Source organism: Talpa occidentalis, unplaced genomic scaffold (assembly GCF_014898055.3).
Source record: "Talpa occidentalis isolate TD23 unplaced genomic scaffold, MPIMG_talOcc4v2.1 talOcc4.4, whole genome shotgun sequence".
Taxonomy (NCBI): Eukaryota; Metazoa; Chordata; class Mammalia; order Eulipotyphla; family Talpidae; genus Talpa; species Talpa occidentalis.
In genome coordinates, this window is record NW_023604295.1 from 117,539,672 (window position 1) to 117,567,622 (window position 27,951).

The 27,951-nt window shown below is 35.0% G+C and overlaps 1 protein-coding gene and 1 long non-coding RNA gene across 6 annotated transcripts in view; one reads left to right on the plus strand and one right to left on the minus strand.

The window, feature by feature from the left end:
• KAT6A (lysine acetyltransferase 6A) overlaps positions 1 to 27,951 on the minus strand; it is a 106,816-nt gene that overhangs the window by 6,981 nt on the left and 71,884 nt on the right. For all 5 annotated transcript variants that reach the window (XM_037526145.2, XM_037526143.2, XM_054700917.1 and 2 more), the window contains 8 exons: positions 17,139 to 17,254; positions 11,601 to 11,742; positions 9,925 to 10,086; positions 8,791 to 8,884; positions 6,785 to 7,016; positions 5,479 to 5,686; positions 3,791 to 4,393; positions 980 to 1,289 (listed from right to left, as the gene is read on the minus strand). In XM_037526145.2, coding sequence (XP_037382042.1) covers positions 980 to 1,289; positions 3,791 to 4,393; positions 5,479 to 5,686; positions 6,785 to 7,016; positions 8,791 to 8,884; positions 9,925 to 10,086; positions 11,601 to 11,742; positions 17,139 to 17,254 — 1,867 coding nt within the window. The remainder of the gene's footprint in view (positions 1 to 979; positions 1,290 to 3,790; positions 4,394 to 5,478; positions 5,687 to 6,784; positions 7,017 to 8,790; positions 8,885 to 9,924; positions 10,087 to 11,600; positions 11,743 to 17,138; positions 17,255 to 27,951) is intronic.
• Positions 2,156 to 3,936, plus strand: LOC129146780 (uncharacterized). Its single transcript, XR_008553983.1, has 3 exons — positions 2,156 to 2,190; positions 2,320 to 2,416; positions 3,715 to 3,936. It is a non-coding gene; the product is annotated as an uncharacterized LOC129146780 (long non-coding RNA).

Sequence of the window (27,951 nt, forward strand, 5' to 3'; positions counted from 1 at the left end):
ATAAAGCAAAGAACTATCATCTTATTGCTACATTAAAAATATTTATTATGTAAAACTAAGAGAATGAAGAAAATACAAATTATCTACAAGATTTGAAGTTGGGTGAATTTATTTTTTAAAGGAGTCTAAAAAGCTTAACTGTAGGATTATATACCAAGGGAAGAAACTGGATTCCTTCAAATTCACCCAGCAAAGTTAAAAAGCTGAGTTTGACAACCTGCAAGGCAAAAACTGCAGATGTAGGCAACATATCTGCCAAAAACATTAAGGTAGGATGCAAAAGACTAGTTTTTGACTAAGCTCATATATGAGTATAGATCTCTTTATCTCTAAAGAGGAAAGGACAATAAGATTACTTTAAAAGTAAAAGCTGCATTTTTAGCTATGTGATAAAATTTAACTTACTAAGTAACTTACTGCCAGTTGAGTAAGATAGATGAGAGATGATTCAGATTTAAAACAAGTCAAATTTATATAAATCTGATCTTATTAAGAACCATCTTCTTAGCACTCATTCATTTACAAGTATTTATTGAGTGCTTATTTTAAGCATACAGCAAATAGCAAAACAGTCTATACAGAAGTGCATAGTCTAATAAACAGTCTTTAATTATCTTTCTGATGCTAAATCTAATCTACCCATTAATTAAAGATTCAGATAAAGGCTAATAAAGCATTAAGGAAAAAAACCAAACAGAACAAAACAAACAGACAAAATATTTCCTAGTAGGCAAGATAGTTTCTGCAGAGACAAAGACAGCCCTGAGTGGAAGGGGAAACTAGAAAAAGGACTTCAAAAGGAGAGAGGATTAGATGAGAAGGAATATACTTGATACAACTTTTTAGAAGATTATGAAGTTGTCCTTTCTTAATTAGTGGTTTTTCTTTTTCAGCCTTTTTGTTGAAGGGTTTGCAGCTCACTGTTGTTTCTCTTTAAAGACAATAAAACTATAATAAACAACAGTTTTGTAAAACATACCATCAACATCATCTGACTCTTCATCATCGTCTTCATCTTTAGATTTCCTCTTAGAAGAAGATCGACACCTGAGAACATCTTGGGAGGACAAACGAAAGTATCCTCGAGAGAAGAGTTCACTTTCATCCTCTTCCTCCTCTTCTTCATCAATTTCAAAAGTAGGTTCTAATCTTGGCATTGGCCTCTCAGAGTCAGAATCTTCAAAAGGTTCATCTAATACCTCTGTAGTCTCAGAAATCGTTTCTGTGACTACACTACTATTGTGGTGTTTACGCTTTCGAACTCTCCTTCTTCGATGAAGAATTGGTTTCTGTTTAAAGCAAAAATGAAAGTATTTATAGCAATGAACACTACCATTTCTATTAATAACATGATTAATAGCTTTTTAAACCCTAATAGAATCAGCACAAATAAAATGAGGACGTTGTTTGCCAAAAGACACTCTGAACGTTATTCCGAAAGACTACAGTAGGATACCATCATAGATATAAAGACGTTCGTTGAATAACTTAAAAACAACTTTGTAAAATCTCAAACATGGACCCTAACATTGGCATGTCTAAAGAGCAGATGCTTTAACTCCCTCATTAATAGTTGAGTTAAATTTTGCATCCCATGGAGATTGACTATTTCAGTACTCTAATGGCAGAGACTGGTTCCTTATAACTTCTCTTTTCCTCAAGAGAAAAAAGGAATAAAGCCACTTTCTGTTTGTTTTATAGCTCTACTCTGAAGGTCAGAAGAACTATCAGTAAAGCTATATGCCATTTTCATGAGTTATTCATAGTTACAGTAGAATATGGAAATAGAGAGCAAATAGTATTTACTTGATGTTAAAGAAGCATTTCAAAAGTAAAATAAATCTGCTATTGGAATTTGGTATACCAGTCACAATTTTATACTAGGATTGACCTTATACCTTAAAACACAATAGATATCACCAAACAATAACGATAATGCACCAGAGGTTATCTAACCCAATTCCTTCATTTCTGTAAGGGATGTAGAAGTTACAGAGCTTACTCAAGGTTACACTCCAGTCAGTGTCTAAATGGTTATAATAATAAATACAGTCTCTGTTGCCAGGTCAAGTGAATTTCTTAAAGAACTTCAAAAGTATTTTGTATGTGATCTCACTGCCTGTGTTAACAGTCCTTTTTTTTTTTTTTAACATAGGAAAACAGCATAACTCTATTTTATAAATAAGCAAGGTAAGCCTTAGGATGACAAAGATATATTCTTCATGGTCACATAATGAATAGTGGAGCTAATCAGCGTTCAATTTTTCTACACTTCATATTTACTAGTGTTTTCAGTTGAGAATACAATTTTCAAACTAGGTTGACATGGTCCAACTCTTCGGAGAAATGGAGTGATTTCTAGGACTGGGCCAGAAAATATACAAGATGAGCCTGGAACATCTCACAGCATCAGAAAGTAAGGAAGAAACAAAAATTAAAAAAAATCTCACAATGATGCAAGTATGTATGTTAAAGAGATACAAGAGTGAAACAAAGTTCCTAATGGCCAAAAAAGGAAAAATTTTAGTAACAAAGTGGTAGTACTGGATTATAACTCAAAATCTAAAGTAAATATCGATGACCCCATACTGATATAAATAAATACTTGAATAAATAGATAGGGAGAATGTAACAAGTCTCGCAAGCAGAATTCCTTATAATTAATAGAGATATTTGCCCTTAAAGAGTAAGATATAACACTCTGTATCTTAACTGTGGGTTGTGGACAGTGACTTCCTTCCAAAGAATACAGTATAGAAAAGAGGTAAACAGAAATTAACTCTGTAGTGAAGAAACCTGACAAACACAATGACTAGTCAAGTGATCAAGGTTAACAAATAGTAAATAACCTTCTACTTGGGGTGTGTGTGTAGCTATATGTGTGTATGTGTATATATGTGTGTGTGTATACACACACACACACACTCTCTCTCTCACTCATAGATAGTAGTCCTCTTTATATGATATAATCAGAATGGCACTTAACCTCTGTGCTCTTAACAGGGAAAACCAGATATGGAGAATATAGGAACTCTATACTTTCTTTGCAATAATTCTGTAAATCTAAAACTGTTCTAAAATTAAAGTGTATTTTTAAAAAGTAAATAGTCCTTCCCCCTTTTTCTTAAGATCCTGCTAAGGAAAAAAAAGATCTCATTGCTTTGGATGATAGCTGTTGCCACTCTATTACAGGTGGCTCCATCCAGGACACCAACTTACATCAGTCCAGCTGGCTTAAAGTTCAATCCACAGTCTGTGATATTTCTGGTATATAACTGAACAGAATTCGTTACCATCATCACACAGCATTTATTAACAAACTGGAGATCATGCAAACTATGCAAAATGATAAAATATAACTTAGAAAATACTTTTAAAACAAAGTTAAGTCAAACCACTGAGGAAGAGATAAAAGAAAAGTACAGGGAAAGCACTTCCTCCAACATAAGATGAATGGCTTCACTCTGTGCTTGCCAATATAAATGACTATTATGTCCACTTCCTGTTGAACAGTGTAGTATTTTCTTCTCCTTTTCTAATATGAACATTTCCAAATCTGAACATACTTTCAAAATAATTTAAAATTCCTAACAGCCATCATTTGAGTATCAAACCAACAGGTTGAAAAACAGTTAGTGAGATTTTATGACTTCTAAGCTAATTCTCATGAACTAAAGTTTAAAAAAATAAAAATTTCTATGTTTATTCTTTCAGAACTCTAGGATGGAACAAAAGTATACAATAAGCTTGCAACTGGAGGAACAAAAGACATGTCGAAAAAATGCCTCACCTTTCGCTTCAATGTGGGCTTTGTAAGAATTGGTGGTGAGTTGGACCGAGGACTTTCCGGCTCTTCCTCCTCCTCACTACTCTCACTGAAGCTCCTGAGGAGAGCCCTGTCACCATCGCTGTAGCGACGGGGCAGTCTATCATTGCCTTCAGGTAATCTACACTTCAGAGTCTCAGGGCTTTTCTTTAGCTGACCTCGCCATAGCTCAATGCCCTCACTTAGTCTTCTTTTGGGAATGTCTGGCTTTCCATCCTGGCTTGGCTGTTCCTGAGAGGTTGCCAACTGTTCCTCACTTTCAGCGTATTGTTCTTGGGAAGTTTCTGATTTTTCCTCACATTCTCCATATTGCTCCTGAGGAGTTGATGTGTCTTCCAAGAGCAGTTTAGAATCTTTATCACCAAAACGTTCCTGGGCTTTTCTGTTCTTTCTCCCCCAGCGGCCTCTCCGAGATGGCTGATTATTTACAGGAAGACTATCACAGGGAAGGACTTGTTTGTTCAAACGTGTAGAACTGGCTGGCACCGTAACTTCTGGTTTCTTTTCACTTTCAACTGAAGAATAAGAATCCTGTTCTTTGTTTTCCCGAGATGCAGACTTTCCCACCTGATTTTAGAAAATAAAACCATGCTGGTTAATTTTCAGTTTCATTTGACCTTTTCAATACTAAGAAAACAACGTTTTTTAAAAAAAGTATTCATTACTGTTAATCCTCATTTACATAAACTTATGAAATATTATTACTATAAAAGTCATTTTACAAATGAGGTGACTGAGGCCCCCAAAATTTAAGTAACTTGCCCAAGTCATGCAACAGCAAATGAAGAATCTGAGATATAAACCCCAACAGTCTGACCTAAGAGTTAGCTAGCACTTTTAAATACTATGTAATACCATCTTGAAAAAGTGACTATTGTTCTTATAAATGATAAATGAGACAGTTTATAAATTTTCTGAGAAGTAAAAACTTATAAACAGAGAGGACATGGGCTCTGGGACATAAGGAAAGGGGGTGTCTGGAAAAAATGAGAGAAAATTTCTGTGATTTTGATTTATTCCTATTCTGAATATTTCAATTTGTAAATCAAATTACACTAAACACAGTGCATGCACTTGTTTATGTTTATAAAAACAATGTAGATTTTAAAGGATGAAAGCAGCACTGTTTTAAAAAATAAAAAAAGAAAGGTATGCATCACACGAAAAAAAATGCTGAGAACTATATAATTAGCCCCTCCTTCACCTTTTAATGGCTAACACCACTGTATGTTCATTCAACTATCTAGTGTTACCAGATACCATACACGTATATATTATTTCCTTAATGTTTTACTTTAAAGAAAATGTATCCAATTGCATTTTTAATAACAGTCATTCAATTCAGATTCTTCAATTAAGATACAGTTAAAAATTTAATTGGCCTGGTGAGAAATATTCAGCAATAAGAAACATAATAAATATAAAGATATTCTAATAATCCCAGACTTAAAATCACAAATAAGTAAACACAACTCAATTTTGTTCCTGAAATTTCCATAATTAAAAAAAACTCTGAGATCCTCATGTGAAATTACTGTGTTGGTTTAGGATATAGCATGTCACATGAAAATAAAAAATCAAAATCAAATACTCATGAAAACAAAAAATATATATCTTCCTGTACCAAAAACAGAGATTACCCATACTCTTACACTTGTCTCTAGTTCTCTTTCCTGGCACTGCGGCTCTTCATTTTCTCCTTCTTCAGCCTCCTCCTCTTCCTCTTCTGACACAACAGAATTGGAGACTATGACAGGAGTCCAGCGCAAACATTCTGGATCTACATCTACAGGTCGCAAATTCAGCTGAAGCTTTGCCATGTGATCCTGGATAAGTTTTTCCCGGCGGATAATCACAAATCTGAAACCAGAGAAAAGTTTATAGCAGTCAACAATACAGAAGGAACAGCTAACAATGAACATGTAGCTAAACCCCCAGAAAGCCCTGGAGGTGATGATAAATGACTGAAAAATAGCCTGTCCAGGAGGATGAAACAGAGAAAAATGTCACCACATGAGACAGCTAAGAAATACAAAGCTGAAGAAATACATCAACCCAACTAGAACAACTGATGAAGTTGTTTTAATCACTCATTGTCTCATACTTTCCACTGCTAGAATCTTTGCTATTCTCCTGCACTCTATCTCCTATTCTTCATCTATCTCACTCAAAGGCCTCCTTTTCCAGTTTCCTCTTCCCAAACACTCTAGATAAGAGTAAGCTGTCTTTCCTTTCACCTGTACTTCATTTTATTCCATTTATATGAAAATTTAATGTGGGTGTATTTTATCTGACAGTATTTCTAGAGTTGTTATTTTTGTTTTATAAAGAAGCTCCCAATACTAAGGAATAAAAGATTCAGTAGCTTAGGTCCAAAAGTTAAGAAGACCAGAAAAATAATTAAAAAGAATATGGTCAGGGCCTCCCCGGTGGCGCAGCAGTTGAGCGCTGGGTTGCGAAGCTGCCCGCGGCCTCTGCGGCGCCGGTTCGATCCCCGGCTGCTCCCCGGCCACCGGAGGAGGGTCCCACATGGCGTGCAGACCTCTCCTGCCGCCCGCTGCTCCCCTCAGCAGTGTACTTCGGTCCTTCTGCCTGCTCTGCTCCCCGCTCTGGCTCTGGTGAATTCTCTCACCCTCCCGCGCTTCTGACTGTACCCAGTGCATGTATAAACAAAACAAACAAACCAGCAAACAAATAAATAAAGCATGCCTCTATTAAAAAAAAAAAAAAAAAAAGGTTCAAAAAAAAAAAAAGAATATGGTCAACAGACAAAACAATGTAAGAGAAAATAAATATGGTCAATAATATCAAATATTATATAGGAAGGAACATGACGTTTCAACAGTCGCCAAGAGTACATATATTGGTTTATGCCCTTTCATCAATAACTTGGCTGCCTGATCCAAAAACTTCTACCTAGTTATCTTTCAAAGTTATACAAAGGGATGTGATACTCACTGGTCACTACGGAAGTCCAGCATTCTTAAGTGGTGGAGTGTGGAAGTAATGTCTTGAGGGCAGATTCCAGTTAATTTACTTAATTTTTTAATGCTGATTTGCTTGTCATTTTGGTGGTAAAGGCACTCCAATATTACACTTTTCCAATAAGCCATGTAGGAAAGGCGACCAAGATCAGATAATGGTTTTTCTGGAGACCCAGCTTGGCCTTCGCGCTTTGATAACAAATAACCTAAAGAAACCCCCAAATCATAAATATGCCAGAGAACATACAGGCTAATTAACCAAAATAATAATCCCCTCTTACACAAACAATGCAGAGGTAATAATAAGTTCAAATAAATTCCTTCAAGAAAAAGAACAAAATTTCTTTAAAACAAATTAGAGGGATTATGTAATTTTTAATCACTGAACATTAGGGTAGCATTATTTTTCAATAGTTAACTCATATTACTAACATATTCAAACTGTTACAACCAGAACTTCTTATTAACAGGCTGCATTAAGATTAAGGCAACAATGTTTTTTTATTTACTGTACTAGTGTCAGAAAACCCCTGCATCTTTTATTTGGACCACTAGATGGCAACAGCTGTATCTGAACTGAACAATACAAAATAATGCCCTATCTTTAATGTAATCCTGTCTATTAAGATTGTGGTTCTTCTGTGAGGGGATTAGATGACGATTTCTCACTTCAAATCAAAACTATGCTCACAATTACTCTAATTCTTGGTGAGCAAGAATGTCGGCATGAAGGCGTCACTGTGAGTATGGTATTTGTCCTCTTGTGTAGTGCAGAACTCTCAAGAACAAGAACAGATAAAGAAACTTAAAAGCAGTATAGGAATGGCAATGTGGGAAAATACATTTTATTGGGAAAGGTAAGTGAAAACAAGTACTGTAATCTTACAAACTGTTGTTTGTATATCTCAAAAAAATACTAATCAGCATAATTAAAGTTTCCCAACTTTGCTATATGATGGCCTGAGTCCAATCATGAGTCCTATTTCAAAACAACTATATAAAGGAAACAATCTGAATTCCTTCCTCTGCTAGTAATCCAAAAAGGTCAAGAAATGTATAAAATAATAGCACACATTTCCAATAAAATATGGTCAAGATTATAGCCTAAGGTCAAGTAGAAAAGCTTCCCTGGTTCATGTGAGAATTAACTTTTTAACAGTGGTGATATAATTATCTGATATTTACCTTTATCAAAATCCTTGGGTTGAACCAGAATTTCTGAATAACTTTCTTTAAATATTATAACTTTTAGCAATAACTAAGGGAAAGTATTCCTTCAAATATCACTATTTTATAATAAACAAAACTTATTGCAAACTACATTACACATTCTAATTTTATCAATGTGTAAAGGAAAATACAAATACTACAATGACTTCTTTAGAACTGTTAGTTTCCAATTTCTAGCTCAGATTATTTCCCATATTATTTACTTAAAAATTTTTTTATGGTGCATTGCATATTTTTAACCACTAGGTAGTGCCTATAATTATAAACCAATGCACACTATAATAGGAATAATAAAATATTATTACTCAGATAATTGTATAACAAAAATAGGGCAAGTTCTGTAATTCTTAATACTAATTTAAGTAGTTATACAATGTGTCTGGCATTGTTATAAGTTAGAATTATTGCATAAAGCAGCTCTATTGTAAATTAAGTTTAAATTAAAGGCTTTTGCTATAGGTGATACAGAAATTGATATTCAATATTAGTTATTTAAAAAATTTCATGCCCTTAAAATAATCTTTAAATACATATATATGTAGTTAAATGATCTCATAAATTAAAATGCAATTAGAGATATGTCCAACCAAAAGAAAAATAAATTCATGGCTTTAGGATTTTAAAGTCCCATACAGTAGTATGACAAAGGATACTAAACTAACAAGCAATGAATCATCTACAAATCTACGAAAATATATACACAGAATGTCCACAGAAAGAGATAATGACAAATGATGTTATAATCCTTACTGAAATCGATGAGAAACCTGCCATAGCCCTTACGCTGGTACTGGGGAAGAATCATGATACAGGAAACATTGTATTTCTGTTGGCAGTGCTTTTCCTGGTGGAGAAAATAGAAGACAAGTTTTAAAACAACAGACTGATAAGATCGAACCATAATGCTAATTATTAAGAAACAAAGACTAACAGTCAAAACCACAGTCCTGGCCTTTTGGGACTAACAATGCACATCAAGGAAAAAATAACCCATTGGGAGGAGACAGGGAAACGTTAAGTCACTGCAGTTACCCACAAAACAACCATCTCAAGAGGATAAAAGCATAAAATAAAATGATGCCATCCAATACCATCGGCAACTCAAAAACAGTATGTCAATGCCTAAGATGAGCAGAGGAATCTGAGGTCCATTCAATCTGCAAAGCTACAAATGATGAGTCTGTGCCACACTCTGCAAGTGGGAAGAAACTCTTTCAAGTTTCTTTTATTTCCTGCTCTGGTGCTCACAGGGCAGTCCTATCTCTCTATTGATTGTAACCTAACTTTACAAAAAAAAAGTCCCAAAATGTTTTTATAAATCAAGCAATATATGTTAAGTTATATTTAACTTACAGACTCTTATAAGGTATCACTTTCTATTTAACTAATTAATATAATTAGATTTACCATGGGCTTGCTTAAATAAAAATACATCTTTTGTTATTTAATAAGTCTTTTACTCCCCAAAAGAAAGGGAGATTAAAAGAGAGAAAATAGCCTTTAATAAAAATGGCTTATTAGTATTTCCATGCCTAAAATTCAAATTAGAATGAGAAGATATAAACTGAGAAAAAAGAACTCAGAGAGGTAATGACTGTTTATTTCACAAGTTCTATCTATTATTACCAGGGGAACAGCAGTCATTTAAAAACTTCTCCTCTGGGAGTATAACCAGCAGTCTATGTTCCTAGGAGAGTATAGTCTGTTGAGTGTTACTAGGCACCTTCTAGCACTTGGTGAGTTTCTGAATATTCCTTCTGTTTTCTTTTCAAAAAGCTAGGTGACAGGAAGAAGTTGCTACATCCTTTAACGTCCCCTAATGAGAACCAGCAAAGATTGTTTCAGGTTTCCATATGAATTCAAATTTCAAGCTGATATACTTACTTTAGAAAAGTAGCCAACTAGGTGGCAGCCCTTGACATCATTCTGTGTTAGTACGTAAAAAAGAAATGGCTCCACATCATAATAGAGTGTTTTGTGGTCAAGAAACAACTTTGCCAAGAGACACAGGTTCTGGCAATAAATGGTACTCACATTCCCATCAACCTAGTGGGAAAAAATAGAACAGTCAGCAGAATCTCTCTAGTTTCTAGATTAATATGCCTCAGTTACAAGCACCTCTAGGTATCCACAGTGTGACTACCAGAAGTTGTCAGAGATCAGAACACACTGAAACCTGGAAGTTATCCCATGCAACAGCATAATTACAATACCTGCTGTGGACATCTAAATATCCAAAATACTATGGCTTCAACAAAGCATAAATAGCTAGACAAGGAGGTTATGATCATTTAAAAAACAGTATCTTTCACTATTAAAACAAGATTGCAGGAATCCTACAGATGCAAAGCTGATCTGAAGTATTTAAAACAGAAGGATCTAAACACAACCTCTCTGAGAATACATTTGTAAAGCAAGGTATAACTATAATCTCATGTGTGCCACCAGCCAGAAACAATGAAGTCTGACACCCATGATCAGATTTACCTCGAAATAAAGCTACTTGAGGGAGTATTAACTACTGTCAGAAACACCAGGTATGCTCCCCAGGTAGCAATCTGACAAATGAGGTATTTCTTGGACTCACTTGGCCAAGATCTGTGTCTTGGAATACTACCCCTGTGCTCATAGAGTTGCAGGTTTGCTTTTAAGAAAATGCCAGATGATGCCTACATTAGACCCCAAGACACAGACATTTCAACACTTTGAAACATCAACAATTTAAGCAATTTACTATTACTTCTTTTAAAATGCATAGCAATATAACTTGAGAAACAATTTCAAGGGAAAAAAAACCTGAGTATTCTGAAACAGAACTGTATACCACCACCTTTTTCCCCAACCCAAGGTGAAGAGTTCCTTTATATTTCACCTAAAATAAAGTCCTAGGGAAGACAAAGAAAGCTTCCCCAAGTAGATCCCAATAATGTGCAACTGTCATTTACAGTAATGTACAGAACTAAGCATATGCCAGGTACTTAATTAATGCTTAGCAATCAAACCACAGAATTAAGATCAAGATATTAAAAGCCACTACTGACAACACAAAATCACAGACATGGCATAAGTCTTATCATTGTTATGAAGCCAGGAAAATGTATTAACATTTACTACAACTATTAAATATACCTCTAACAAAACAGAACAGAATTATTTTGTCATAATTTAATAGATTCTAAGATACAATTTTTATCACATCTAGACACATGCAAAACAAATGACATTTTATAATCAAATGCAGCCTAATAAATCATAATGAGCAGTACTTTTTCCTTCTCAGTGGTACATAAAATATTATAATTTGTTTATATGAAATACTGATCATATGAAATACAGAATAATTTATTCTTATGATCAACCTGTGAACTTGGTACCATTGGGATTGACCTTATATGCTAATATGCTTCTCACGTAAGCTGAATTGTCAGACTCAATATAGTGTAGAACAACAGTAAAATAACATTTCCCTCTCAAAATCAAGTTATACTATTAGCTACAGTACAGGTGGCATTGTACTTAAATGACTAGGAAGACCAACTACTAAACCCCTTTTACCTTACCTCAAAGACAGAAATGTTATTCTTCCTGTAAATCTCATTGGCAGGAGGATGGAACCAGCCACATTTCTTCATGTGCTGCTGTAGAATAGTCCTACTTTTCATATATTTTAGACAGAATTCACAGAGATATAATTTAGGCAGCCTAGAAACAATAATTAAACAGAAAAGACAGGACATTTTATAAAACTTACTTTCACAACTATTCTTTTTTGATATTCATTAATTATCCATGTAAAACGATAGAGAATGTGTCATTATCCCCATCAATCAAATGACAGAAAGACTTAAAAAATAAAAGATAAAACTAACTTGGATAATAGTATCCAACTAATTAACAACAGGAGGGCAAGGGTGAGAAATCCAAGACACCCAATTTAGTATTCTTTCTACTAGACTAATACTTTCTCATTGTTTAAAAAGTTACCTGTTTGACAAACATGAAAATCTCACATTCTTTTCTCCATTATCTCCAATAGTAGAAAATAAAGTCTACCTTCAGACACCAATAAGTGAAGATTTTGTCAAGTGACATACATTCTTTCTTCCTTTATTTAAGCATTCATTAATTTCAGAAAATAAAACTCTGTTGAATACTTACTGTGTGTCAGGTCCTGAGCTAGGTACACTAAGTATATATACAGTGCTAAGTAAAATGGACATATATTCGGTAACATAAAAGCAGAGTTGATATATCTTTTTAAGTATACAATTAAAATATCAAAAATGTTTTCTCAAAGTTAAGACATACTATACTACTACCCCTATGCCCCTAAAATTCTGGCTTTCCATCTGATTAAATACCAACATATTAAGAGGTCTGAAGCGCAAAAATTTATTATTCAACAAGTGCAGTAAAAGTTCACACTAATCTCTCAGCAGTTCTCTTTTACTAACTTACATTTGTTCAAAGTACTGCTATTTCAGTCACACTTTTACAGGACTTCTTCCTCATAATGTCCCTTTAATGAGCAGCTAATAAAGACAAAAGTAATGAAATGAACATAACCTAAGTTAAAAATCAATGGCTTTTATACTAATTTTAGTCAGAATCCAAAAGACCACATGGTTCTTCTATTATAAAATATATATCCTGAATATCAACAACACAAAGGTTTCCCTGCATCCTGAACTGTGCCCAGAACTGGTCATGCCTCGTAATCTAAGATCTGATACTATCACTAAAACCACATATGCAAAAATACTGGCTGATATGACAAAAAAGTCCAAATAAATTGTATCTTCTCTCACATAATAAGTATTAAGGCTAAAACAACTCACTATTTAGCTGCTATCACAGTTTGGAAAGCTATGCTTTTAAAAGATTACCCTGGAATTAAAACATATTTGCTATGTATATTAACACACTTTAACATTTGTTAAAGCGTGAAGACCACAACTATTTTTTAAGTTTTACTTTATAAACAGCTTTTGAAGCATAATTATAATTTATCTGAAAACATCTCACATTCAAGTAAAGCCTTTCACAAGATGTATGTATGGAACACTAGTCACTGTGAGCACTAGTGCATTTCATGCTCAAATAAGGTGTGAGAGGTAATACAGTATTTTTCCTTCCTTGGGGATTCACTACGTGCATTAATTCTTCCCATTAAATCTTGCATCTTATTTTTAAAACTGCCATTCAGTACACAACAAGCTTCCAAAGAACCACTATGATGTAATATTTATGTTTACAGTACACAATACTGTTTTTCAAAATCTCTAGTATTAGCTCAACCTGAAATTATATCATCAGTACAGAAGTAATTACAAAGTAAAGCACTGAGTAAAAACAAAGACTGACACTATAAACTGACATCAAGAAGCAAGAGCATGGAAAGAAAGGTTTCCTAGGTTCCTGTGTTTGTTTATTTATTTATTTATTTATTTATTTATTTATTTATTTAGCATGTTGCCTCAACTGCTCAGAGGAGAAAAGGTAGTAGGATAAATAGTTTTTTCCTTCTTAACACCAGAACTATACATCTCAACATGAAATTATCTAACGTGGGAAGGTATAAGTGACTCTCAAAGGTGACCCATACTGCCTGTTTCAATGATTATCTAGATATTGAATACTTTCTTATTGAAAGGAAAGTGAAGAATGAGGGTCTCCCTGTGTAAATGCAATCATTGCTTTTAGTCTCCCATAACTATTTTACCACTTCCCTTTATTTACCTGTGCTAAATTCTCAATGAGAAATTTCAAAATTGCAACATGAAGATACAGAAGAATCCCTGAGTACAGTTTCACTTTGACAATTAAATATTTCTGAGAAACCTACACAGAATGGGGATGGGGGTGGGAGGAACAAGGAGCGGAGGAGTGATAGATTACTAAACTTCCCAGATTAATGCTTAAGATAAATGCTATTGTTAAAAGCACCCAATTCAATTTTTAGAGCCTACTATGGAGGCATAAAAATAAATTTATTTTCTAATGTGTATGAGAGGAGGCCTAATTTTTTTTTTTAAGATTTATTAGTAATCAAGTTGTTTAAGAAAACATCAGAAGAAATGATGTCAGAGATAGATGTCATCACAAAAGTACTCTTGCTTTCAGTCCACCCTATGTCATGTTTTTAATGGCAGAATGGGCTTTTCTATGAACTTGTCTGCCATGTGTGAACATCACATGGCATGGCTGGAGAAACTTAGGATTATAAACTCTGGTTGATAGTCTTCAATATCTAAAACTTAATCACACTGCTTCAAATTAAATTTTAATTGCTTTGAATCTGAATTTATTGCTCATTGTTGTTTCACTTTGCTTTGTTTCTTAAAGTCAGTAAAACAAGATTACTTAATATGCAGTAAGTACACAAATATTTGAATTTTTCATCTTGTGATCTTTTCTTTTTAGTTTGTTTGCTCCAATTGTCCCATTTTTATAAGTTTTGGGCTTTGGGACTTTTAAAAAGGCATTTAAAACCTTTAACACGAAGAACACTATTTAGAAGTAATTTAGCACAGAATAATAAGTATTAACAAAATTGGGATATAGGTTTACTGTTAGGAAAACATACGCTCTCTAAACATTTTAGTCAAATCTTAGTCACAAATCTTTTGTCACATCTTGCTTTAAGTTTAAAAGGACTCAAAAATAAAATAAACTCACTGAAAATAGATACATAATTTTTTAAAAATATAACTCAAAGAATTATGAATAATAGAAAAAAGACACTTTTAAATTACAGTATATTTTCTAATGGAAAATTCAGGGACCACTCCATATTGGAAAGGAAAGGTATAGAAAATGTCTTAAATTCTGCTTTAAGAAAGTTGGGGGGCTTTAGTAACTGCTGCTTTCTGAGTTAAATTATACTTCTGGGGTTATTTTTCTACTGGTAATATTGATGAAGCCTTTTAATATCTTAAAAGATGACAGGCCCATGCTACCATTCTCATCATTTTCTTGAAAAGTGCTAAGGCTAGCTGTCTGTTCATTTCTGAGTCAATTTACTCTCCTCCCCTTGAATATACAAAGTGTCTATGACTTTGATCTTTCTTTACTACAATCCCTGAAACAGTTGATACATATATTCTTATCAAGCCTTTTTTCCTAAATTAATCACTCCTGTGATCTGGACAGTTCGCATAGAACTCACTAAGGAAATGGTAACATTAGTTTATTTTAAACCTGATGAAGACATTAATTCCTCAAAATAGTTATTTTTTATGATATAATATCTTGGATATACAAAACTCCTGAGGAGTAGAATGCCTCAAATATCTGACTTCTGTAGATGACACATACACACACACACACGCACACACACATATACATATACACACATACACAAAATATAATTTCACCTTCTTTTAGCAAACTTATATTGTTATAATTAGATGATATAAACAGAATGCTTCCTTAAAGATCCAGCACAGTGTTTAGGACTGACTAACCCTACAATAAATGGCTCTCAACTGCTGTATTTCATGAGCTTGTATGTGAGTTTCCTGGAGTTTTACTGTTTCTTCTTTTTCTGTCACTGAGGTCTGTGCCTGTAATAACATTCTCACTCTTACTAATACTGTTAGAATTATTTTTGCTAATATTTTGAAGAAGCAATGTTACTAGATAAGTAAAAGGTCACATAATGATGGTACTATGAAGATTTGTTTAATCCACAGAGTATTTTAAATTTTTATTCTTTACAACACCCTGCTAAATGGGAAGCTAAGGCATGAATAGTTTACAGATTTAAGAAAGCATTAATGTAACTGCAATACTTCAAATGACAACTGTATTAATTTTTTGACCAAATTTTGCTTTTCTTTGACTCTTATTCTCACCCCTAAAGGAAAATAATAATAATAACAATAATAATATTGACACTGTTAAGCACTTATCATTTTCTAAGTGATTACCTGTTTTAACCACCCCATGAAGTACTACTATCCCCATTTTACAGATGAGGAAACTGAGGTATAAAATATTTGGGTAACTTCTAAATGGGTCATTTCTATTTTATTTTAAAGATTTATTTATTTATGCATACAAGAACTGGGGTGCATGCCAGAGGTACAGGGGGCAAGAGGATTCACCAGAGACAAAGTAGGGAAAACAGGCAGACTGATGGAAATACACTGCTGAAGGAAGCAGTAGACGAGACAGGAAAGGTCCACTGCACCATGTGGGTAGCTCCCGCCATGTGGGATCAAACCTGTGCTGCAGAGGCTGCGGATAGCTTCACAGTGCTGTGCTTAACCTAAATTGGTAACTTCTAAAAGTCAGAATTGAGTCATGAAACCAATTTGGCTTCACTAAGTACACTGCCTCACCCTGAAAAGTTGGTGACTAATCAATTTTCATATCTTGAAGCCCGAACTATCCATATAAAATGTAATTGTTTATGTTCCAATTATTCCTAGGAAAACAAACCATTCACTAATTTTGCTAAAATTGTAATTTTATACTTAAGTGCAACTTTATGTATTGTTAAGTATGAGATTATCTCTTTTTTTTAATTTTTTTTTTTTTTAAAGATTTTATGTATTTCTTTTTGCATAGAAGAACTGGGATGTAGGCCAGAGGAGCAGGGGTTGAGGATTCACAAGAGACAGAGTGGGGATCAAAACAGGCAGATATACTGAAATGCACTGCTGAGGGGAGCAGAGGGTGAGAGAGGAGAGGTCAGCTGCCTTATGTGTATTAACTCCCTGGCTGGGGACTGAACTCAGGCCACAGAGGTGATAGGTTTGAGACTTAACCTCTAGGCCACCAGGGATGGTCACTTTTTTCTTAGTTCTTAATGTGAGGTATAAAGGCAAATTTCTCTCTCAAGAAAACTGTTTCCCTTTTCATTCTGACCATGTGTCACATTTCCTATTTCAAATAACAACTTTCGTAAGGTTATAGAAAAGAAAACTTAAAGCCAACTGAATTAAATGGCTGCCAAAATAAGCTGCTATTAATAGACTTTATTGAAAGCCACTAGTTTCCTCAAATGTAAAAAGATAAATTGGAGTAAAACAGCTCCAAGGTTCCTTCTAGTTCTGAATCTAAACACAGAAGGTAATGATTTCAAAACATACCTTGAATATTCTTGAGGATATGGGGAGGAGTACCAGGTGTGAATTTCATACTTCCCAAACTCAATGACAGAGGGACAGCGGACTTGTGGATCAGGGGGACCAGTCACTCCAACTTTCTGTGCAGTCAAAAAATAAATTACAAAAGTTAACTAGGTTAAATACACTGAGGTAGAGTATAAAACATAAACAATCTGGATCTAGATGTTGTCTTCTTGGAGAACAGGCGAGCCAAAAAAGCCAGAAACAAACTAATATTTTTTAAATAAGCTGTATTATTCTTTAAATAAAGTACCCAAAAGTAAAACAAAAATGCTAGGAAGTTTCTTAAAACCCAATGTAGATGGTATCACTGCATTTTCTCTAATAATATGGTGATTATCTTCCTCAACTCACTCCCTTAATAACTTAGTTATTAAAGAGAAATGGCTGACATTTGGGGACATTAAGATAAAGAATAAATTTTTAAAGAAAGGGAGAAGTGCTACGCACTTGAGAGAATCATACATATAATTTCTCAACTGACAATAGAAACAGCCTACTAAACAGGTGTGCACTTATAGAAAAGAATGAGTCTTCATTTCACACTGCTCCTAAAATCCTCTTCATTTAGTTGTTCTCAGAATTGACCAAAAAAAACCCGTTAAACACATACTGTTTTTTCTTTTATCTATCTTCTGTCTACAATAAAAACAATCCCTATGACCTCCCAATCTCTGCAATAATATGAATTACATTATCTAAACAACTAGTAAATTTTAAGTCTATATGACTTCCATACCAGCAATTCAAGTATAAGCGGTTACTAATGATTACAAAGATCAGGTTTTAAAACCTCCAATTCAAGGGCAATTTTACTTGCGCCATGCCCAAAACAGCAAGAAATTCACACATATGGATATGTATTTATTTAGTATACAATATATACATATGAATACATATTTACCATAGATGCTCTATAAACATGACAACCTCTTCACAAGAACATGCCTCTCACAAAAGGCTTCCTTCATCCCTTTCCAGATGAGAATAGGTAACATAAGTAGTGTCTGGTACAGAGCCCCAAAACCTACTTCATGGATGTGAAATGCCCAGAATGCTATAAAATCACCACTATCTTTAGCCATGCACAAATGGCGGTTTTGTGTGTTGGCTGCTTCTCTGCCAGCCTTCAGGAGGAAAAACTTACAGCAGGATGCTCCTTTAGACAGAAGCAGCACTAAAAGCACCCTGAATCAAGATGAATAGGAAATTATCCCAATAAACACATTTTCAATTAAAAAAAGAAAGACGAAGCTAGAATTTAGTCTAATGAGACACAAGTAATAACAACTCTCATCAAAAGAATACCAAAAACCACTGAGAGATTATTATAGCTACTTGTTGGAGGTAAGCCCTCCCCTAAAACACACACACCCTAACAAACCTTCAAAGATTAGAGAATTTTACTGTTTTTATAAAAATTCATTTAAAAAAGAAACCTTTTTACTACAACTCATTTGAGAAATTGCACTGGTCTTTCTAACTCTTCCTTTTTATGAAAGGCCAAGGGACTTATCTCAGGTTTCATATTGGAACGAAGCCAGGTGAAACCTCAACCTCTTCTTTAGACTCCTCAAAACAAAAGATAAACATCTATTAGTTGGATAAATTGTATTACGACACCAAGATTATTGGGGTTCTTCCAAATGCAATGCAAAAAACATAAGGAATACACAAGCACAAGAGATAAATTTCTCATTTCACAAAATCAAACTAATACTTTGTAAAAAGGTTTTAAAAACACTCTTCTTTAAAACACATTCCAGGTTTTAAGTAGTCTAATTCATTCTAATTCTCCAGTTTAAAATAACAGTAACAGTAGTACAGAAATGATCAGAGTAACTAAATCTCAAAACCAAATCTAACTTCCTGACACAAGGATCAAACAGGATTCACAAAAGCTGAAAACATGCACCTGCTGTGGCACTGCTTGTTGTCTGAGAGCTTTCCCATCCGTTGCCTGCTGCTCTTCTAGGTGAATGCCTGATGTGAAAGTGGATATCCAGTTCCAGTACAATTGTTTGCACATCACCGCAAAGAAGAGAATTTGTATAAAACTACAGACTCTCGGCAGATTTTCCCAGTGCCCTCACCTACCCTCACCTTTTTGCACTGTGAAATATTCTGGCACATGAGCTCATCTACCTCTGTTCTCTACAACCCTCCAACTCCCCTGTGAAAGCCTCATGAGCCAGTGTGTTTCCGTTTACTGAGGTTTAGAAGTTAACAAAGGCTCTATGAAGTGAGGAAGCAACAGCTGCATCTTAATCACTCATTAACCCAGTCTTTGCCAAGATCAAACTGTCAAATATTAATTACAAAGTCACCTTTGCTAAGTTATTTTAAAATTTCCATCAATGAAGGAAGGAAATTCTTTCAAAACAATGACTTCAACCAGTCTGTATTTTAGACAGAGAAAAGTAGTAATTTCAGGTAAACAGTCAAAAGCTTAACAGAGAATATGATTTTTTTCTATTTTTAAATAGTATCAAAATAGTTTTATGTAAATGTTATTTTAAATACTTGCAACACTAATCATGCAAATCTTGGTATTTAATTTTTTAAGTAAACTAAAAATCAAAACTGAAATGTCTTCATATTGATTTTAAGTTATCCTTTAAAAGATAAAGGTTAGTTTCACTACAACTTCAATTGATTATGTATTTTTATAGAAAATGATTAGTTATTTCATGTAGATCAATGAGCATCAGAGACATAACAATTGTATCTGATGTTTGCTATTTTATGCATTAGCATTAGAACATCCATCTTTTTTTTAAATCCATTTTTTTAAAGCAAAATAATGTGTATCTTTTATCAAAAAGATACTTCCCTAGCTCCCTTGCGTGTTTTATATGACTTTATTCTTTCAAAAATCACTGGGGATCTGGAGACCTGCTATCAATATCCCAAACCTCAACTTACTTTATCATAGTCTTGATTTATTGTCATTGAAATTACTAGTGAAACTGTAGGCTGTGTTTAAAAGATTTCAGCCAAAATAAAAAAACTCTTTCACTAAACTTATGACTTTCCAAAGCACTGGTACCTAATACAATCAAGAGCACAAAATAATTTTTTTTTAACTTTTAACTCAAGATCTGGGCATTTTGTGCCCTCCTCCTCATTTGAATACACCAAAATCTTCTAAAAATGATACATATTCCAGGTCAGAATAAGCCTTTTACTCTAAAAATAGTAAGGAAAGCACTAAGTGCATGAGTAATTGAGCTAGATCAAAAGATAACTTTAAACATGCCTATTCTAGAAAATGAAACTTTTATGAGTAGTTGATGAGCCTACTGCCTCCTCTTGTCCTCATTAGAGAGCTCCCCCATGATCTCCTTTTTCCATTCCCCATGGGGAAACAGCATGGCATTCTGACATGGGGTCGTGAGAGTAGGACTGTGTGCCCTTATTATCAGTATGAGAATGTGAAGTGTGGGGGCAAGAAATCTTCCTGGTATTTGAACATTTTCCCATACAAACACTATAAGAAGAAATACTTCCATCCATTAGGGACTAAAAGTTACAAGATTAAAGAGATGTGTGAGGATGAGTTCATATGACCCAAAATGAAGAGTGCAGGAATTTAATGAATAAAGACAAGCAGCATTTGTGGAGCTCCTACTGTACCAGGCTCTGCACCTTACACTGCTAACTCACTGGATCCTCCAATCCCAGTCCTCTACGTAGAAAATAATATGTCCACTTTATAGATGGGGGGAGAACGGGACAAAACTCGAGAGCTAAGAGGCAAAAAACCTCCAGGATAGGAGTACCAACAGTGAAGCATAGAGACATTGAAAAGAACAAAACAGGTACAAGTGAGATAGAGTACTAATTAATTCTTTGAATTCCAAAAATTTGTGCGTAAACTTTCTTGAACTGGAACTTAAGTTTTCCAAAGAATTGAAGCAGTAAGTCCACAGACTCGTATCCAAAACCTTTGGAATAGAATGCTTTATATGTTGGATTTTTCTGATGTTTAAAAATATTAGAGTAAATATATATATCTTAAATCAATACTCCCAGTGGGATATGGAGCAACACTGCCTAACCAGACACCTCAATTTTTCTTTAGCAAGCAGATTAATATTCATCATTAACTGGGATAAGCAAAAAAATATAAAGTCTCATATTACATCACATCAGCTAAGATCCCATTTTGTCAATAACTGAGTTTAGGCAAAGCAAGACCTTATTGTAAAGTGAGTTTTAAAATATTTTTTCATTCTCCAAAGATACACAGATGGGCAACAAGCACATGAAAAGATGTTCAACATCACTAATCACTAGGGAAATGCAAACACAAGCCACAAGGAGATACCACTTCACCCCCAGTAGGACAGTTATTATCAAAAAAACAAAAACTATCAAGTGTGATGAACATGTGAAGAAACTGGAACCCTTGTGTATTGTTGGTGGAAATGTAAAATGGTGTCACCACTATGGAAAAGAGTATGATAGTTCCTCAAAAAATTAAATGTGGGGGCCTCCCTGGTGGCGCAAGGGGTGAAGCACTGCACTATGAAGCAATCCACAGCCTTTGCAGCACAAGTTCGACCCCTGGCCGGCCAGGGAGAAACCCACATGGCGAGACAGACCTCTCCTGTCTCGCCTGCTGCTACCCTTAGCAGTGTATTTCAGTCAGTCTAACTGTTCTGTTCCTCACTCTGTCTCTGGTGGATCCTCTCACCCACTGCATGTCTGGCCTGTACTCTAGCTCTTGTATGCATAAATACATAAATCTTCAAAAAAAAAAAATTCACTCTTAAAAAAAATTAAATGTGGAATTATATTATGAAACAGCAATTTTATTTCTGGATATTATTTCAAAAACAGAAAGCAAGGAGTTGAACAGATATTTACATACCAATGCTCACAGCATTATTCACAATAGTGAAAAGGTGGAAACAACCCAAATGTCCATCAAAAAAATGAATGGATAAAATGTCACACACACACACACAGCGAGAGAGTATCAGTCAGCATTAAAAAGTCTTAGACATGCTACAACATGGATAAACCTTAAAGTTACACCAAGTAAAATTTATAGAGACATAAAGTAGGTGATGCACTGGGGTCAATGAGAGAGAAATGGGGAGTTATTATTTAACTGGGACAGTTCCAGTTTTGCAAGATGAAGTGAATGGATGGTTGTGATGGTTGTACAACAATGTAAATTTTCTTACTGCCACTAAACTGCATTCTTTAAAAATAGATAAGATAGTAAATTTTATGTATATGTTACCACAAATTTTTTTTAAACTTCGCAGGACTCTGGATCTTACAAGTGTAGTTATGACTACAGACTAATTTCTGTCTTTCTTCCCTAAGTCTTCTTGTTCTACACGCAGACATCTCCTTTTCAGTCCCCTCTGCTTTACCATTGAATATTGTGAAAACCTAACATTCTATTGTCAGTCTTTTATGTTTTCCTGTCAAAGGACCTGTAATCCATTATTCCTACCAGCTTTCATGATCCTCACAGTCTCCTCTGCATTATCCTAGATTCCAATGTCTTTCATTGTCTCCTCATATATCCTCACCTTCCTTACTTTTCTCTACAATTCAACAACAAAATCTGAACTCCGGTTAGATTCAATTCTTCACACAATCCAAGTTAACACCCTCACATCTGAACAGGGTTAGAGAAAATACAGAACTATGCTGACTAGTCTCAATTTATAAATCATGACCAGTTACTTTGATGCTTCCCTTTAGCCCTCAATGCTGCCCTATTCCTTTCACTCTCCTATTCTCTTAAAAAAGGTTATTTCATATTTTCCCGTCTCCTCAAATCTCCAGCACCTCTTACCCCATCTTCACTTTCAACTCATCCCTTCACTGCCTACTCCACTAGAAAACTAGAAGCAATCAAGAGCACTCGCAAAGCTTTCCACAGCCTTATCTGTCTGCCAAGCCTCTGTGCCCACATATTTTGTCTTTTCTTAATACTAAGGATAAACTGTATATTCCCACCAAAGGCCAATGTCTCTACTTATGCAGCAGATTACAGGCTCTAACCTACTCAAAGACATTCCAAAAATCATCCCTTCTCTTTTTTGCATGCTCAGCTAGCTCTCTACTAGAGCATTCACATTACCATATAAATGTCATTTCTCCCATATTAAAAAAATTTTTTTTCCTCTCACATCTCTATCCAAGTACTATCTCTTTCTGTGTTCACCTTCATTGCAAAATACCTCAAAAGAGTAGCCACACATTATTTCTATATCCAATTTTTTCTTCTTCCATTCCTTCTTGAGCCCATTCCAATTATATTTTAACTCTCCTCTCCCTCATCATGGAAACTGTTTCTCAAGATCAGTTCCATGTTACTAAATCTGATGGTCAATTTTCAGTCCTCATTTTACTTGACCTATTTAGAGAAATGTCCATTCCTCCCTTCTTGAAACATTTTCTTTGCTTGGCTTTAAATAAACACAATCTCCAAGGTTGTTTTTTTCCCTCCCTACTTCATTGGCCATTCCTTCTCATTTTCTCCAACCATTAAAAGGTGGAATATCCCAGGACTCCTCAAAGCTCTTTTCTTCTTTGATGATATCAGTTAGGTATCATTTCTTTAAATACCACCAACTTGTTCAAAAATCCTAAATTAAAATTAAAATAGCAACTCCCTCCTCCAACTGTGCTCTGGTGTCATCCTCAAGTCCTTACTTTTTAACCACACTATCAGCATATCCTAATGGGTCGATCCTTACACTGAAAAAGAATTCTAATTCCACCATTACCACTATGTTCTAAACCACCACATTCTTCTTTTCTTTTTTAAAGATTTATTTATTTATGCATATAAGAGCTGGGGTACAGGTCAGAGGTGTAGGGGGGTGAGAGGGGGGTGAGAGGATTCACCAAAGACAGAGTGGGGAACAGAACAGGCAGATTGACCAAAGTACACTGCTGAGGGGAGCAGCGGGCGAGTCAGGAGAGGTCTGCTGCGCCATGTGGGTTTCTCCCTGGCCGGCCAGGGATAGAACTCGTGCTGCAGAGGCTGTGGACAGCATCATAATAAACCACCATATTCTTACTTGGATAACTGAATAGACTCCCAAGTTCTCCTTGCTTCTGTATTTCCCCCTTCAAAATACACAGGAGCAAGAGTAATCCTATTAAAAATATGTCAGATCATGTCACTTTTACTCAAAATCTCCCACGTGTTCCTTTCCCACAGAATAAAAGCCATAGTCCTTATAATGGCCTGAAAGACCCACAAAATGGGGCCCCCTGTTCCCTTTCTGTCCTCATCACCTAATTTTTATTCTTGCCTGTGCTTACTCAGCTCTAACCACCCTGACCCCCTTTAATTTCCTGATACCCAACATACTTCATTCCCTCACCTCCTTCAGGTTTCTGCTAAATGGGAAATAGTCCCTAACCCAACAATTTTAAAATGCACAAACCCACTCTTTACCTCTGAATTCTCTTTCCCTCTTTTTCTCCATAATTCTACCATACTGCAGACCATTTATTTTATACCATTCTCACCTCAACCAAACAGCAAATTCCTAAGAGTATTGCTCACTGTTACAGTATCTCCAGTGCTTTACACCTGGTAACTAGTACTCAGTAGTACTTACTGTTAAATGAACATTATCTATGATCACAAGTTCAGCCATTACCTATGTAGTTTCAACTATCACCTGTACACTGATAACCTAGAAAATCTACCCAAAGCCCTCCTGACCTCCATACAACAATCTACAAATGTTTCCAATTTAGATTTCCAGAAACCCCCCAATTTATATGAACATGCTCTCTTCCCCCATCCAAACAAATTCTTCCTCCCACATTTAGTATTACCATCTACTCAAAATAGAACACTGGGGTACCTATTTGGTTCCATCCTCTCCTTTAACCCTTAACTCTTAACCCAACACTGTATCTTCCCCACTTTATCCTAAATCTTTCTTAAAATCTCTGCCTATTTGTTATCTCCTACACCTTTGTTTAGGCGCTACACACTTAATGACTACTGTAATTATGACTACTGTAATTATCAGACTGGCAGGTGTCCTTGCTCAAGTCTTCTTCATTTTGGCTCATGGTGTCACCAAGGTGAATTTCTAAATGACAAATAAAATCATGTCACCCCCATCTTTTAAAAAATTATTCAGAAGCCCCTAAGAGCTATTAACTACCTTAAAGAACTACTGTAACTTTTAAAAAAAAAAAAAGTGTCAACTCCTGAACATAAACCATAGGATAACTGTGATCTAGTCTGTTCTTACCTTTCAACCTGATCTCTTAATTGAAGCCAGCCAAACTCATGCAGCTCCAATAGTTCAAGTTTTCTCACACTCGAACTGTTCTATTTGAAATGCCTTCCTCTTCTTATTCAGTAATAAACTCTTACTTGTGCCTTCAACACTAATCAAGTATCACCTCCTCTATGAATATTCCCCTTAACATCCCTAGACAAATGCCTTCCTGTTCATTCTCATGGCATCTTATGTGTATCTCTGTGGTAGTATTATACAATAAATAGCAATTAAGAGTTAAGGATCTAGAGTCAGACTTTCTGGTTTCAAATCTTAACTATATAACTCTAGGTAAGATAACCCTCCTAAGACTTCAACTCCATCTGAAAATGGGAGCAAATGATAAAAAGGTTGTACTAAATGCAACTGATATAGAATGCGGGATATAGTACCCGCACATAGTAAAAGGGTACCTATTGCTAACCACATGCCTTTAATTGTTTATAAATGTCTACTCAACTGGCAGAGATACAAATTCTATTTATTTATGTCTAGCACCTGCTTCTAACACAGTCAGCAGAAGCTTGCATTTATCTAATGCTCACTACATGAATGACAGACTAAGTGCTTTGTATAAGTATCAACTCATTTAATCCTTTCAACAAACCTATTAAGTAATTTGCTTGACCACAGTGACTCAGCTTAGATAGGATACCAACCATGCAGGTTGTCTCTAGTAGTACCTAGGCTCTTCAATGCTATTTTAATAAACATAAATAACATTATACTAAATTGTCCCATGAATTCAAAATACAAATCAACAGTCTTAAATATGTTACTTATAATGAACAGGTAAATGTCTGGAGCCTGTAAACTGCCCCTCATTCTCATATTCCTAATTTCACCAGTATCAAGGAGAAATCACTCTAACAATAACAAAAGAGCAGTCATGGGGATACCTTAAAATCCTGGCATGCCAAGACTAATGTCCTATCATCAGCTTTCAAAACTCTCCAAAATCCAGTCCTATACTGCTAAGTCAATATATATTTTTAACCTTTGACCAATAAATGTTCCACTCTCTTTTCCCTGTCAAACCATACCACAGGCAGTTTTCGTGCTGCAAGTTAACTGAAACCTACACATACCGGAACTAAGAAAAACTAATTCTGATAGGCGCATTACTTCCATTAACACACTTCTATGCAAAGCAAGGACTGCCTATATTATAACACCTTTATGGGCAATTACTCTGTTTTCTACATCATCTCCATAATTTCATTTGCACATAGCAGCCCCACACGTTTGTTGATCTAATGGACCAATAACGATACTGTCTTTTGTATTCTTAGTATTTTTTCTTCATAGCTGAAGTTAATGTTGTTTCTTCTACCTGGTACGCCCTCATTCTCTCCAATTACCTAAATCCTAATCATCCTTTAGGCTTGCTTCTTCTGTGACCATCTCAAACCACACCAAATCATAATCTTAGTACACTATGAGCACATGGAACAGTCTATATCATTTAATAAAGCAATATTCATATGTTAATGTTATTCAACATTAACTGGTACTCTACATCACTGTTTGCTATTTATCTTCACATGTACCTTTCCCTACTTCTATTCAATATATGCCCTATGATTTTGATACCTCCATGACATTTTTATTAGGGTAATTAATATAAGACGTTATTATGATTAAGCACACAGGATTTGAAGTCACATAGGTCTGAGTTCTAATTCCATCTCTGTGATTACTACACAATTTTAGGGCTGTTCTCAACTAAAAGTCTCTGTTACCTCAGATGTAAAATAGGGGTAACAATTATTCTCACAGGGTTAAGAAAGCTATTGGTCCCAGTTTACTCCATTTTTAATAACTGTTCAGTCCTTTATACAAAGAAGAAAATTATTTTAATAGCCCACAGATTTCAAAAATACTGTTACCTTCCAGAACCCTATAAAATTAATTAAATTCTTTAATATTAGTGTTAAATTTAGCATGAAAATATAAGGTGCTATTTGAAAATATTTTATGTAAAAATCATTCTATATATTTCAAGAAGGCTGCTGTGCTCCAATGAAATGCACTGGATTTAAAAATACTTCTTTCTAGTTATGGATGGTTTAAAAAAAATTTTCCCCAATATCTATACCCTATATTCTTTTATTTTTTTTTTTTAAGATTTATTTATTTATACAAGAACCAGGGTACAGGCCAGATGCATGGGAGGGTGAGAGGATTGACCAGAGACAGCACGGGGAACAGAACAAGCAGACTGACGAATTACACTGCTGAGGGAGCAACAGGTGAGACAGGAGAGGTCTGCCGCACCATGTGGGACTCTTGCCAGCCAGCCGGGATCAAACCGGTGCTGCAGAGACTGTGGACAGCTTCTCAGTGAGGCGCTCAACCGCCTGTGCCACCAGGGGAGGCCCTATACCCTATATTCTTTATCCTATGTGGGAATTCACTTATTCCCACAATTAAGCATGTTTCCCCTCATTTTTAAGTCTTTGCATTTTTGTTCCTTCTGATTATGTGGG